Source organism: Chelonoidis abingdonii, chromosome 2 (assembly GCF_003597395.2).
Source record: "Chelonoidis abingdonii isolate Lonesome George chromosome 2, CheloAbing_2.0, whole genome shotgun sequence".
NCBI lineage: Eukaryota > Metazoa > Chordata > Testudines > Testudinidae > Chelonoidis > Chelonoidis abingdonii.
The window spans coordinates 215,799,206-215,812,756 of NC_133770.1; the positions used below are offsets into that span (position 1 = coordinate 215,799,206).

The 13,551-nt window shown below is 40.0% G+C and overlaps 1 protein-coding gene across 2 annotated transcripts in view; it reads left to right on the forward strand.

The window, feature by feature from the left end:
* The first annotated feature begins 356 nt into the window (after positions 1-356).
* Positions 357-13,551, forward strand: part of THOC1 (THO complex subunit 1) — a 38,715-nt gene continuing 25,520 nt past the window's right edge. Inside the window, exons 1-9 of one of the 2 annotated variants that reach the window (XM_032792372.2) lie at positions 357-575; positions 1,408-1,481; positions 1,576-1,636; positions 2,909-2,975; positions 4,319-4,437; positions 6,116-6,164; positions 6,754-6,849; positions 7,208-7,290; positions 8,598-8,671. In XM_032792372.2, coding sequence (XP_032648263.1) covers positions 528-575; positions 1,408-1,481; positions 1,576-1,636; positions 2,909-2,975; positions 4,319-4,437; positions 6,116-6,164; positions 6,754-6,849; positions 7,208-7,290; positions 8,598-8,671 — 671 coding nt within the window. In that variant the 5' untranslated portion in view covers positions 357-527. The remainder of the gene's footprint in view (positions 576-1,407; positions 1,482-1,575; positions 1,637-2,908; positions 2,976-4,318; positions 4,438-6,115; positions 6,165-6,753; positions 6,850-7,207; positions 7,291-8,597; positions 8,672-13,551) is intronic. The other variant, XM_032792371.2, reaches the window with a different exon arrangement.

Genomic DNA, 13,551 nt, shown 5'->3' on the forward strand with positions numbered 1-13,551 from the left:
GAATTGTAGGAAGTGTCAGGGGGAAGAGGGACGTTTTGGGGGCTGAGCAGAAGGCAGCCGGGGCTTTTGGCACCTAGGCAGCTATGGGATGCCTGTGTGGAGCGTGTTAGTCGGACATTTCTGCTCAAAAGAGCAGCGGCGGTGACACGAAGCCCGCGCCCCGCGGGCAGGGGCACGCTCAGGGCCACTGCATCAGGCTCTCGCCAGACTCAGGCAGTCTGGAGCCAGTTCGCACCCTGGGGTCCAGCGCTGCGACCGGCCAGGAAACTGCTGGGGGCGCTGCCGTGTGGGAGGGAGGTGGAACAATGCAGTCTTTTCACAGTCACGTGACCCCTCCCCAGGGGTTCCTCTAGCCCGGGCCCTATATCTCTCTGGCCCTTGGGATGCGACAGGCCGTTGGCTGAGGGCGCTCTAGCCCGAGGAAGGCGGTGGGGGGAGTTCGCTGTTCTCTATGGTTTCTACACAGAGCCGCTGAGCGATGGCGTCATAAGCGCGGGCCGTGGAGCGCCGGACCTGCAAGAGGGACGATGTCGCCACCGCTCTTCAGCCTTCCCGAGGCGCGGCTCCGCTTCACGGTGAGCAGCACGGACTCGTCTGGCGCGGAGCAGGACCTGGCGGTGGTGCCCGGTGTACGCCACGGCGTACTCGGCGCGGAGCCCGGCGCAGGCATTTCCTCCTCCCCCGGCTCCGGGGGGTCCCCCCCGCCGCGCGCGCCTCCCCCCGATCTACCCGCGAGGGGCACGTTCTCCCCCTCCGCTGCCTCGCGCCTCGTCCCTCCCCCGGCCCTGTCCGCGGGGGGGGTCCCCCTGACATGCCGCGGGGGCAGGAACATCCAGCTACGGACCCAGCATCTCTCGCCACTGGCCTGGCCTGGCCTGGCCATAGGGTTCTGCGCAGGTAGCTTTCTGACTGAGACCACCAATCGGTGCTGCGCCTCGGGGCTGGCCGGCGCGTAGGAGCTGCAGCAGTTTCAGTTTAATCGATTTAAAAAATCAGTTAACTTAAAACAGTGTAAAGTTCTGTGTGGGCAACTTTATGTCCGTTTATCACTGCGAGCTAAACCCGTACCAGTGTCCACAGGCAAACTTGAACCAGTTTTGTTAAGTCAGTTTAAAACCATGCGTCTGGTCAAACTGGGATCAGTCATGTTAGTGTGTTAATTCATTTTAAGTAAGTTTTGGTGCTTTGAAGGGCATTACTTTCTGAGGCATTATGACCCACCAAATTGTGTACATTTGTTATAAATGGAAGTCGATCTGGCTCCTTGCTCAATTAGCATTCATTGGTATTTCCTTTTTTCTGTCAGATTGAAAAAAGGGAGACCTATCTGGATTGCTTTTGATCTCCTTCTGTTTTTGTACTGGGAGTTACTTGCAACTTATTTTATCATTTAACTTTTTTCTTTAGAATTCTACTCGTGATGCTTTGACCAACAAAACTATCAAACCCTTACTGAATGCATTTAACCAGATTCCTGGAAGGTATGGAGCTATCATTTCATTTAAAAAAAGTCTTTTCAAATAATTATTATTGATCCCGCACATTTCATCAGTACTAAAACTTGTCTATTTGTAGTGAGAATGAAAAGAAATGCACCCTGGATCAATCTTTCAGAGTTGTTCTAGAAGAGGAAATTGTAAGTGTTTCATTCACAGCACTGTAACTCTATTTGTTGATACAGATTGAAATTGTACATTTAAATTGAGTGTACTATGTTGACTATTAGTAAAAACTTGCAGAAACTATTAGGCTATCTGTTGGAAACATGAATCACTTTGATAGATAATTTTTAAAATATGGCAGTTAAAAGATGGTTTCACAAATGTCTCATAGCATAGTGACTTTTTATAAAATCTCTCTTGGAGCATTTATTGTTTATAGTAGTTTTTAAAAACCTGTTGTACTTTAGTTGCAAATTATAAATTTGTGTACCATAATAGTGAATGAGGGTATGATAACTGCTTTTAAATAGGTTCTAAGAGAGTACTTTTTCATTATTTAGCCCTTGAAGAACTATCCTAAAAGTAAAACAGAATTATCAGGTATTTTTTATGCAAGTTATTGTTTTCAGAGTGTAGACTTAAAGGATTTCCGTCGGCCCTTTGAAAGGAAACATTTTTAAAAAAAGAAAAAGTTCCACATTTTGTAGTATAGGCTCATAAGTGCCTTTTAATCATAGATTAGATTAGACTGCTATCACTGTTCATTCCAAAGCACTTTATAAAATATATACAGAGTCATTTCACCCAGCAGCAAAATGCAGATTCTTTGGGGGAGAAGGGGGATAAGGAGCAAGTTAAATGATATAGTCCCCAAATGCTGGGTGCTGTTAAACAACATAGCTACAACTATGCTGCTATTAACTCCATAGTGTAGACACAGTCCAAAGTGATGAAAGGGTTTTTATGTCAATGTAGGAGCTCCACGTCCCTGCTCAAGGGTGTGGATTTTTCATACTCTGGAGTGCCATAGCTACATGGACCTAAATTTCAAGCATAGATCATGCCACTGTTTATGAAAGGTATCAGATCATTTGAAATTGCAGAGGAAATCTAGAGATATTGTAACTACACATGTTGGAATAAGAGTACTCCAAATAGCGCTGGCCAAGCATAATGTTCTGTAAAGTCTTTAATGACCAGAAGTAATCAGGAAATGTCACTCAACTGCATGAGTTTTATATGAAATGCTTGCTACTGAATGTTACTTCCTAGTGTGCTTAAATTAATGGGAAGATGAAAGTTGACTTTTCTTTGTGCTCCTTGTGAGTTTTTAAACATTTGTAATATTAAAATATGCTTGAGTAAAACAAGACTTTAGCTTTTTCTGGCTTTAGTAAATGCACTGATAAAAAAAAATAGTACAAATTACTTGAACTGTGTAATAAATCTGTCTTACATTTGTTTAGATAAATCAAGCTTCATGTGAAAATGTCTTGGCTATTATTTCTCTTGCTATTAATGCAGTGACAGATGGTGAGTAATTGTATAAAACAGCCTGATATGAGCGTACTTACCATATCACCCCCTTTTATTAGTATTTACAAACGTCAGCTATGCTAGTCCATGGTCCTTAGCTTAACTGTTTGCATTGGCGGTAAGATATTATGGTGATGAGCAAAATACAAATGCGGTTCTAACAGTAGTAGAGCTCTTGTGTAGGACAGCTGACTAGCTTCTGCTAGCTGAACTTGTAACTGCTGTACCTGTTGGAGTGGATCCCTTTTTTTTTAAGCATAGTGGGAGTTGGAATTCATTTCTGGACTCTTCTCAAGTTTTTTAATAGCACTTTTCGTCCATAGATCTCTAAACTCAGTATAAATGTGGGTTTTGTTATCCTGATTTTGCTGTTGAGAAGAGAATGTCATAAAGGTTAATTGCCCAATGTCATATAACGTCTTATTGGAGTAGAAACCTATCTCCTGGCTATCTGTGCTGGCCCCCCAGTAGTAATTGACCTTCTGCAACACAGTTGTGTTGGTAGTGTTTGAGTCCTTGTCTTTGCGATGTCTTTTTAGAATTGTGAAGGTGAATGGAGACAATGGTGGAATGCCTCTTGCATAGAACCCCTGGTCATCAATTCCATTTGTTTATGAATGGGAAAATACTCAAGTATTCATGTTAAATATTTGTTTTAAAATTTTATATTAACAGTAGTAATCATCTTTTTGTCAAAATGTTTGTATTTCATAAATGATAAGTGTAAGGTCTGACCATTTAGCTGTGGTTACATATGCTGTGTACCTCAGTAATTTCTGCATCCATTTGTCTGAGCACCATTGTAATAGTTACTTGACTAAATGACAGTAATAACCATGATCAAAAGGTTTATCTTTAAAGCAGAAGTAGAACCGTTAATTTGGAAGTCTGTGAAGAATTAGTCACTCTGGCATTTCTGAATTGTTTCTTGGTAGGGGGCAGATTCTACTTCTAAAAGCCTTGCATAGCAGTAGGCCCCACTATAGCTTCGCTTTCTTCCTCTGAAAAAAGTTGCCCAATATCTTCTTATTTGTAATAAAATTACATTTTAACAAAAATTCCAACATCTCTTAATTTGGGGACCTACCGAGTTTTGATAACTATTACTGTATCTTATTTGTAGTACAGTGGTATCTACAAAGGTACTGTACATGCTTGTGTGCGCACACACAGGAAAATTAGAAGAATTTATATTTTAATCCCTACCCTTTTGTAACTTTTTGTGGTAACTTCTCTCAGAAGATACTTTGCAACTTCCTTGTTCCATCTTTGTTAATACAGTTATTAGATACAAGTCTTTCAGACTAAAATGATCTTTGCACTCCCACCCCTCTTTGAAGGTATCTGCACAGCATCAACCCCTTTTGTGCTTCTGGGAGATGTTCTGGATTGCCTACCATTGGATCAGTGTGACAAAATTTTTACATTTGTTGAAAAAAATGTCACTACATGGAAATCAGTGAGTATTTTTTCCAAAGTGCTTTTTGTTCATCCCGAAGATAATGATCTGGATGTATAAATGGTTGACCAATTAACAAGATGGATTTTGTCTTATTCTTGTGTTGAAATAATAGAATAAATATTGTCAGTATTGCCTGCATATAGGAAACACAGAAGGTAAGCTTGTTAATATAGCAGATTCAGTACTGCTAACTTCAAGAGTTAAAAAATCATGATTAATTAAAAAAAAATAATCATTTTTTGGCCTGTCGTCTTGTTTTTATTAAATCCCCTCCCTACCCCAAATGGTCTGTGACAATAACTGGTTGGAAATTCAACTCAAAATGCATACAGAATGTGCACACGCAAAATGCAGGCCTCAGCTGCCATGTACGCCCACCTAGGGTGACCAGAGGTCCTGATTTTATAGGGACAGTCCTGATTTTTGGATCTTTCTTGTATAGGCTCCTATTACCCTCCACCCCCATCCCGATTTTTCACATTTGCTGTCTGGTCACTCTACACCCACCCATTCTTCCTTTCCCAGCAGCTTCCTCCCTTCTAGTCTGCAGGAGAAGGGGCTTCCCCTGGGCTCCTTCCTTCAGTAACTCTCCCTTCCTAGATTGTGGTTGGTGGTGGGGGTAAATCTGCTGCTGCCACTGCCGAACCTGGAGGGGTGGGCAGGCTCCAGTGCCCTGCACTGCATGCAGCACATGGGCACTGCAGGCAGCTATTATGGTTGCTGCGGCACAAGAACAGCAGGCTCCAGAAGTTGAAGAGAAAACTCTGGACATTTCAAAAAGTATTCCTAAGTTTCCAGTTTTATTGCATGATCATGAGAACCCCTCAAAATCAGCCCAGAATTGCAACATTTGCAAAATCTGTAGGGTTGGCAGTTCTTTAGATTTATCCGTAAAAAGCTTCCGAGTAGCCTCAAATAATTTTTCCTCTGTTCCTTGGTCTAAATATGACCTCCTAGCCATCTGGGACAGGCATGCAGACCATTCCACTTCAGAGCAGCCTTGTCTTTCTGATATCTCAACAGGACTTGCTTCTGTCATCATTCCGAATATCATCCTTGTACTGGCAGATTTCTAATGTCAGCTGATGCTGTTCTAAATCTTGTGTTTACATGCTTCACTTAACTTTACATCTCATGCATAAAACACATACAGGGAAAAATAAAAGTGGGATACAAATGGGATATCTCTCACTACTGTAAGAGCCTTTCAGAAAAAATATCGCAAGGTAGTCATGTTAGTCTGTATCCACAAAAACAACGAGGAGTCCAGTGGCATCTTAAAGACTAATGGATTTGGGCATGCTTATGCCCAGATAAATCTGTTAGTCTTTAAGGTGCCACCGGACTCCTTGTTGTTGTTTTCTCTGAAAAAGCATATGAATTACTGGCACTCCTTGTATTTGAATAGAGGTTGGCATTAAGCTTGGGCTGCATTATGAACTAGAAATTTTCTTAGAATTTTTGGGACTTTTTTTTATTTGTATTTTTATTTTGTTGAGTCTTTCTTAAATAAGTGGAAATTCATAGTTGAGGTTTAAGAACAGGAAGGACACAGATGGATTTATTTCTAATATCAATGTGATTTGTATTGTTGTTGAGTTGAAAGGACAAAAGCTATTGAAGAAGATTGCAGCATCCCCCAAATGAGACTGATAATGTTTGATTTGTTTTTCAGAATACATTTTATTCGGCTGGGAAGAATTACTTGCTGAGAATGTGCAATGGTGAGTAGCACTCTTTCAGGGAAGTGCAATACAGCTCCAAAAACAGCTGAACAAAGCTAGGGTCTAAATATTTGAGTCACATTAGAATATGTTCTGTAATAGTTTTTAAAATGATGAGCTGTTTGTCTTGGTAGGTACTCAAGACCTTGCTATTCAATATGAGCTCCATTCTGATTATGGGGAGATTTCTCGTTATCACAGAGAAGGAGAGTGAGAAGCTAGAAGAAAATTTGAGTAACATTTAAGCCCTCATCATTGCCAGAGGCTGTATTGGAAGGAATGGTCCAATGGGTTTCTTTCTGCAATATCTTTAAAGACAGTTTTAGGGGTCTTGGTTTGTGGGAATTCAGAGACTTGATCCACTAGAACACATTAGATAAAACACTTGAGGCCTGAGGGAGGAAGGGTCGTTTAAGATAGTAGCGTTTAAATTTACAGATGTCTCAACTTTATTTTGTTTAGTTACGTAGGTCCCACCTATCTGAACTCTTAAAATGAGTGCTAGAGACAAAATGGATGAAAAGTTGGGTGATGATACATGTGATAACATTAATGCTTATCTCTGCTTTCTTGTTTTTACGTTACTTAGATCTCCTAAGAAGATTATCTAAATCACAGAACACAGTCTTCTGTGGAAGAATTCAGCTATTCCTGGCTAGATTATTTCCTCTTTCAGAGAAGTCAGGTGAGCTTTTTTGTGTATTTCACATGAAAGAGAAGTATCTTAACAAATTAAATACTCCAGTCTCTAATAACCTTATGCCAAACAAAATTGACTTTAACCAGAAATCAGCTTCTAACTTTGACATTAATATGTGTCTAACGTAGAATTTAAAAATTATTCACTTTTTATAAATACAAACACAAACTGTTACTTTATTGTTTCCTACAGAGTGGCTATTGTATGTTGGGTAATAATCATGAGCTGGCTTTATGAACTTCATTTCCCAGACTGACACATTTGCTGTTTTTTGTTGTTGTTTTTTTTTAAAAAAGTTGATTTTTTTTTTGATTTTTTTTGATTTTTTTTTTTTTTTTGGCAGGACTTAATTTGCAAAGTCAGTTTAATCTGGAAAATGTCACAGTTTTCAATACTAATGAACAAGAGAGCACTCTGGGACAGAAGGTAAGAATTGATGCATTATGCTCAATATGTCTGCGGAAAATTTATGTAAAACTGTTGGAGAGCTGGCACAAAAAAATCACAACCACTTTTAACCAGTATATGCTTCTAACTCAAGTTATAGCACTCCCATAAAACATCATTCTGGTCTAAAACTTAACATATTTCACCCATTTTATTAGCAACCATTGTAGGTAGGATGGGATGTGGGAATTCTGAACCTTTAACTTGAGGTTTGAGAGTGTAATATCTTGTTAATCAAATAAGCTTTTCCTGACTTCTTGTGAAACTGCAGTGCTAGCATGCTCTCTCTCTGACTTGCAGTTTCAGGGCCTGTACAAGCCCTCACAGAGCTCCACTGAAGTTAGGGAGTCTGCCCTTACATAGTCGATTTATAGAATCAGGGCCATGGATACTTTTATTTTTTATATTTTATATTTCCTACACTACTTGGTCCCTCTTAGAAACTTCACTATATATTATAAACACACTCTCTCTCTCTCTCTCTCTCTCTCTCATGCGCTCTATATGTAGAGCGAATGTGTGTGTGTTTATAATATATAGTGAAGTTTCTAAGAGGGACCAAGTAGTGTAGGATACAGTAACTTAGAGAGGTTTTTTCTTTTCAGTGGTGTCCTAAATTTTCTGAACCAAAAATTAAAGCAGTTCTTAAATTCCAGAATTTTTTAACTCCCTCTGTAGTGTATGCGACTGATGGATTTCCCCCGCCTCCTCTCCAATGTCCTTGATATATTTTGTATCTACCTGTATTTCTCTGTGTCCCAGAAGTTACACTAGGTGACCACTCCTAATTTTTTTTCAATTCAAGAAAATTGAGCATAACTCCCCAAGAGATGGGGAGAGAAGAAGGGGGGAAAAAAATATAGGCTGAGATTCAGGAAAGCAGTTAATCACATGCTTAAGTTCCGCTGCTTTACATGCTTACGCACCCTTCCTTCATACGGAGACTGTATTAGGCCTTTAGAGAGGAAAGGATTAAAGTGAAGGGGAATTCCCTTTAAAAGTCATCACATTTCAAGACCTATTTTGACTTCCATATTTACTTAAAATGCAGATTGAAGCACTCATTACCTTACCTATAGCAACGCTGCTTCAATGTTCTAATAGTTGCTGTTTGAAGACCTGGCTTAAGAATGAACAGACCAAAAACTGTTCAAAGGATGTTTTTGTTTTGGTTCCAATGAATCATGAAGGTCTAGGAAACTGGAATAATGAGACTGACCTGCAGATTAAAATGTATATATGTAGTTTCTACACTTATTATACTTTTTTCCCCCCTCTTCTGTCAGCATATAGAGGAGAGAGATGAAGGAATGGAAGTAGAAGAAGGTGAAATGGGAGATGATGAAGCTCCTACAAGTTGGTGAGCTTTAAGTTTTTTAGTTTCAGCTTTTGAAATTATGAAGTGAAAGCGTGCGGGGGTAGATTGAAAACTCCTGGAGTTTTAGCCTAAGAATGTATAGTTTAGGAACTATAGTCTTTTGTATGCTGTATTCAGAATTATTCCTTTTTCTCTAAACAGTTATGATCTAATGTAAAACAATCTAAGCATTCACATTAAAATTAATACAATATTGTCTTCAAATAATGAAAGAAGCCACATTTTTGACATTACCAGAAAATACTGTAACAAACACTTGATAGTGGTGCTGAACTAAAAACTGAATACAATATAAGACAGGCCATGCCTACACTTACCAGTAGATCAGCACTGCTGTGATCAATGCAAGTCTGGTGAAGACCTGCTAAGTCAATGGCAGAGGGCTCTTCCCTTTACTCTTCTTGGGGAGCTGGAGTACAAGAGTCAAGTAAATTAGTGGGAGAGCATCTCCCATCAACACAGGACAGTGTAGACATCACAGTAAGTTGACCTAAGCTTTATTTACGTAACTGGGGTAGCGTAACTTAGGTCAACCTACTGCAGTAGTATAGACAAGGCCTCGGATAATAAGACTTCTTGATAGCTGGTATTTGGGATCCATCTCATTTAAACAATATTTATCGAAACTGTTCTTAGGCCAGAATTTTCAAATGTGAGTACACAAAGTTAGGCATTTAAATAGATGGCTCTGAAAAGCAGGCCACTTATTTGGTGCCTAACTTCAGTAACCCACAACTGATATACACCTCTACCCTGATATAACAGAGTCCTCAGGAGCCAAAAAATCTCACCGACTTATAGGTGAGACCACGTGATATCAGGTTCGATCTGGTACAGCGTACCGGCAAAAGCCAGTATGCCGTGGCAGACTGGACCAGCTTCCCTGGCGGTGATTTAAAGGGCCTGATGCTCCAACTGCTGTAGGGAGCCCTGGTCCCTTTAAATCACCGCTGGAGCTCTACAGCTGGGCTCGGACAGGGATCTAAAGGGCCCAGGACTCCACATGAATTCAGATATATAATGCTGTAAAGCAGCGAGGCTCAGGTGGAATAAACGCGTTATATTGAATTCGTGTTATATCGGGTCGCGTTCTGTCGGGGTAGAGGTCTACTATAAACCCATAGGCAATAACTTTCTCCAATTCAGTGAATGTATCTGAAGACTTAAGTTAGAAGTTAATTAGTTTAATTAAGAAAAGGCTTAAACAAAAACTTATTACTAATTTTCCAAATACTAAATGAACACTAAGAGAATTTCTTTTATTTCCTGGTTTACAATGTGAGGGTGCATGGAGAGAGGATAAACTGCAAGCTACTTGATTTCTAGCTCACATCATCACCTTAATTGTAATTGACAGTGTAATTGGCACTGAGATTGAAAATCATTCCAGTAAAGTGGCTGAGCAGTTTACCATTGTCCTCAATCAAGAAAATGTTCAATGTAACAGGAAAAAACTTGTTCCCTGAGGCTTTAATGTTAAACAAGCTTCCTTCTGATTATCCACATTCCATTTAAGTGGCTTCACCTGTCCTAGAGGGTGAGCTGGAGACACTGAGGTGCAAGGCATAATTGACAAGGTGCTTTTTTTTTTTTTTTTTTTTTTTGTAATGGACTTTGTGTCAGCATTTATAGAATGCATTTCTATTCAGATTATTAGTGTAATTGGTTTTACAGGTACTAAACAGCATGTTTGTTCATTTTGCCATACTAAGCCACAAATTGGTGTCATTTGCCATCTTGCTATATCCTTAGAGGACTGGACCAGTGAGGCAGAAGCAGTAAATGTAAGCTTATAATAGTGCTGCGTTCACAGTGGTTGAATCATTAATGTGAGAGAAACTGTGCTCTAGGATTTTGTTGCTATGGATTCCAGATCAGATGAGCCAGAAGTGAAGTATATGCAGATAATCAGAAAATATTGCACTGAAACAGTAAGGATTGATAAATCAATACCATGATGATTTTTTTAAAAAAAATTTGTAGTATTGAAGGAATGAGAAAATACATAGCTTTATAGATTTGCTGCTATTTGATGTTTTAAGTTTTTGTAAGTGTTACCACTGACATACCCTTCTGAGGAATGAGTTAACACATACTTAACACCGCATTCCTTTAAAGCCAGAAATGTTTGTTAATGCACCCGCTTCAAGGGACATTACTGATATAAAAATGCTGTCATTAACTGTAACCTGAGAGAGACTGCCCTGAATCAGGTTAGCAGTTGAGCATATGAAAGCAGAAAGCCTGCAAGGAATAGAAGATGGGATGGTCAGCAAGGAAAGCTGCCACTAGGAAGTCAGAAGGCATAGGGGAAAAGTGAGAACTGCCAAAATCCAAGCAGAGGAAACTAAAACCATTAGTAAAAGGTTCTTAGCCATATAAATAAAAGGAAAACAAGGAAAGAAGTGTGGACTGCTAAGCCCTGAGGTTGGGGTGGAGGTTAAAGATAATCTAGGCATGGCCGCACAACTAAACAAATACTTGACTTCAGTTTTTAATAAGGGTAAGAAGGAGCTTAGGGATAGTGGCAGGGTGGCTAATAGAAACAAGGTTATGGAAGTAGAAATTACCACATCCGAGATGGAAGTCAAACTCAGACAGTTTAATGGATCAGATCGGAGTGACTGGATAATTTCAATCCAAGAATATTAAAGGAACTGGCACATGAAATTGCAAGCCCAGCAGCAAGAATCTGTAAATTGGGGGGCCATACCCCATGACAGGAGAAGTGCTAATACAGAACCTGTTTTTAAGAGGTGGGGGGAAAATGATCTGCGAAACTACAACCCTGTAAATTTGATCTTGATTGTATGCAAGGTCTTGGAACAAATTTTGAAAGAGAAAGTAGTTAAGGACGTAGAAGTTATTGGGATAAAATTCAGTAAAGTTTCATAAAAGGTAGATCGTGTCAGACCAATCTTCTTTCTTTGAGAAGATAACTAATATTTTTAGCCAAAGGAAATGCAGTATATCTAATCTACCTGGATTTCAGTAAAGCGCATGATACGGTTCCACATGGGAAATTATTAGTTACGTTGGGAAAGCTGTAGATAATGAGAATTGGATAAGGATAAGGAACTGATTAAAAGGAGACACTGCAGCAAGTCATACTGAAAGGTGAAGTGTCAGGCTGGAGTGAGGTTACTGGTGGAGTTTCTCAGCGATCAGTCTTGGGACAGTCCTATTCAACATTTTATTTTTTTTAAAATTCATGACCTTAGCCCAAAAAGTGAGGGTAAACTAATAAAATTTGCAGATGACACAAAGATGGGAGGTATTGCCAATAAGAGGAGGATCGGCATATCATACAAGAAGATTTGGATGACCTTAAAAACTGGAGTAATAGAAATGGGATGAAATTTAGTAGTGCAGAGTTATGTACTTAGAGACTAACAACAAGAAGTCTTGCTATAAGCTGGGAGCACACATCAGTTGGAAGTGACAGAGGAGGAGAAAGACCTAGTTGACTATGAGCCACCAATATGATCCAGCTGTGAAAAAGCCTAATGCAATGCTAGAATGCATCAGGCAAGGTATTTCTAGTAGGGATAGGGAAGGGTTACTACCATTATACAAGGCACTGGTGAGATCTCATCGGGAATATTGTGTGCAGTTCTTGCTTCCCATGTTTAAGAAAGGTGAATTCAAACTAGCACAGGTACGGAGAAGGGCTACTAGGATGATCAAAGGAATGGAGAACCTACTTTACAAGAGGAGACTTAGAACTTGGCTTGTGTAGCTTAACCAAAAGAAGGCTGAGGGGAGATATGATTGCTTTCTATAAATACATCCAAGGAATAAATACCAGGGAGGAAGAGGAGTTATTTACAGTAAGGGTCAGTGTTGGCACTAGAACAAATAGATATAAACTGGCCATCAACAAATTTAGGGTTGAAATTGGGCAAAAGTTTCTAACCATTGGAAGAATGAATTCTGGAACAGCCTCCCAAGGAGAGCAGTGGGGGCAAAAAACATAACTGGTTTCAAGACTAAGCTTGATAAGTTTATGGAGGGGATGGTATGATGAGGTTGCCTACAATGACATAGCCCATCCATGGCTGATAGCAAATATCTCCAATTCCTGGAGATGGGACACTAGATGTGGAGGGCTCTGAGTTACTACAGTGAATTCTTTCCTGGGTGTCTGGCTCATGGATCTCACCAATATATGTCAGAAGGTCTACTGATACCACCATATTTGGGTCGAGGGGAATTTTTCCGCCTAGTTGGATAATGTCAGAGTGGGGGGGGGGGGGGTTCACCTTCCTCTCTAGCAAGGGGAACAGCTCGTTTGAACTAGAGTAAATAATGGATTCTCTGTAACTTGAAGTCTTTAAATCATTATTTGAGGACTTCAGTAACTCTGAGATTATGGGTCTGTTATAGGAGTGGGTGGGTTAGGTTCTGTGGCCTGCAATATGCAGGAGGTCAGACTAGATGATCATGAGGGTACAGTCTGACTTTAAGTCTGAGTTGGTACTGTTCTTCCTTTCTGTTCTCGTGTTCCCCTGTGGTGGTTGGGTGTTTTTGTTTTTATACACTCAATTTTTTTAAATACCCTTATTGGATAAATTTCTTTAACCTCTCCTACTCACTCATGTTTGTGGGAAGGGTGGAACATAGTATGGTCTCCCATGTGGCTAATGTGAAGACCATTGGAAAAGAGAAATTAACAAGCTACTATCTCAGCCTATTACCGTGTAGCTAGCTCCTGCTGGAAGCCACTACGTCAATGGGAAGAGAAGCCAGACAGCTTTCAAATGGCTAACTGTTGCTTTACCAACAGCAGTGAGCTCGTCTTTGAAATGGATGGTCTTTGGTCATGTCCCTTCCTGCAGTTATGTTCTCTTCTGCCTTGTTCC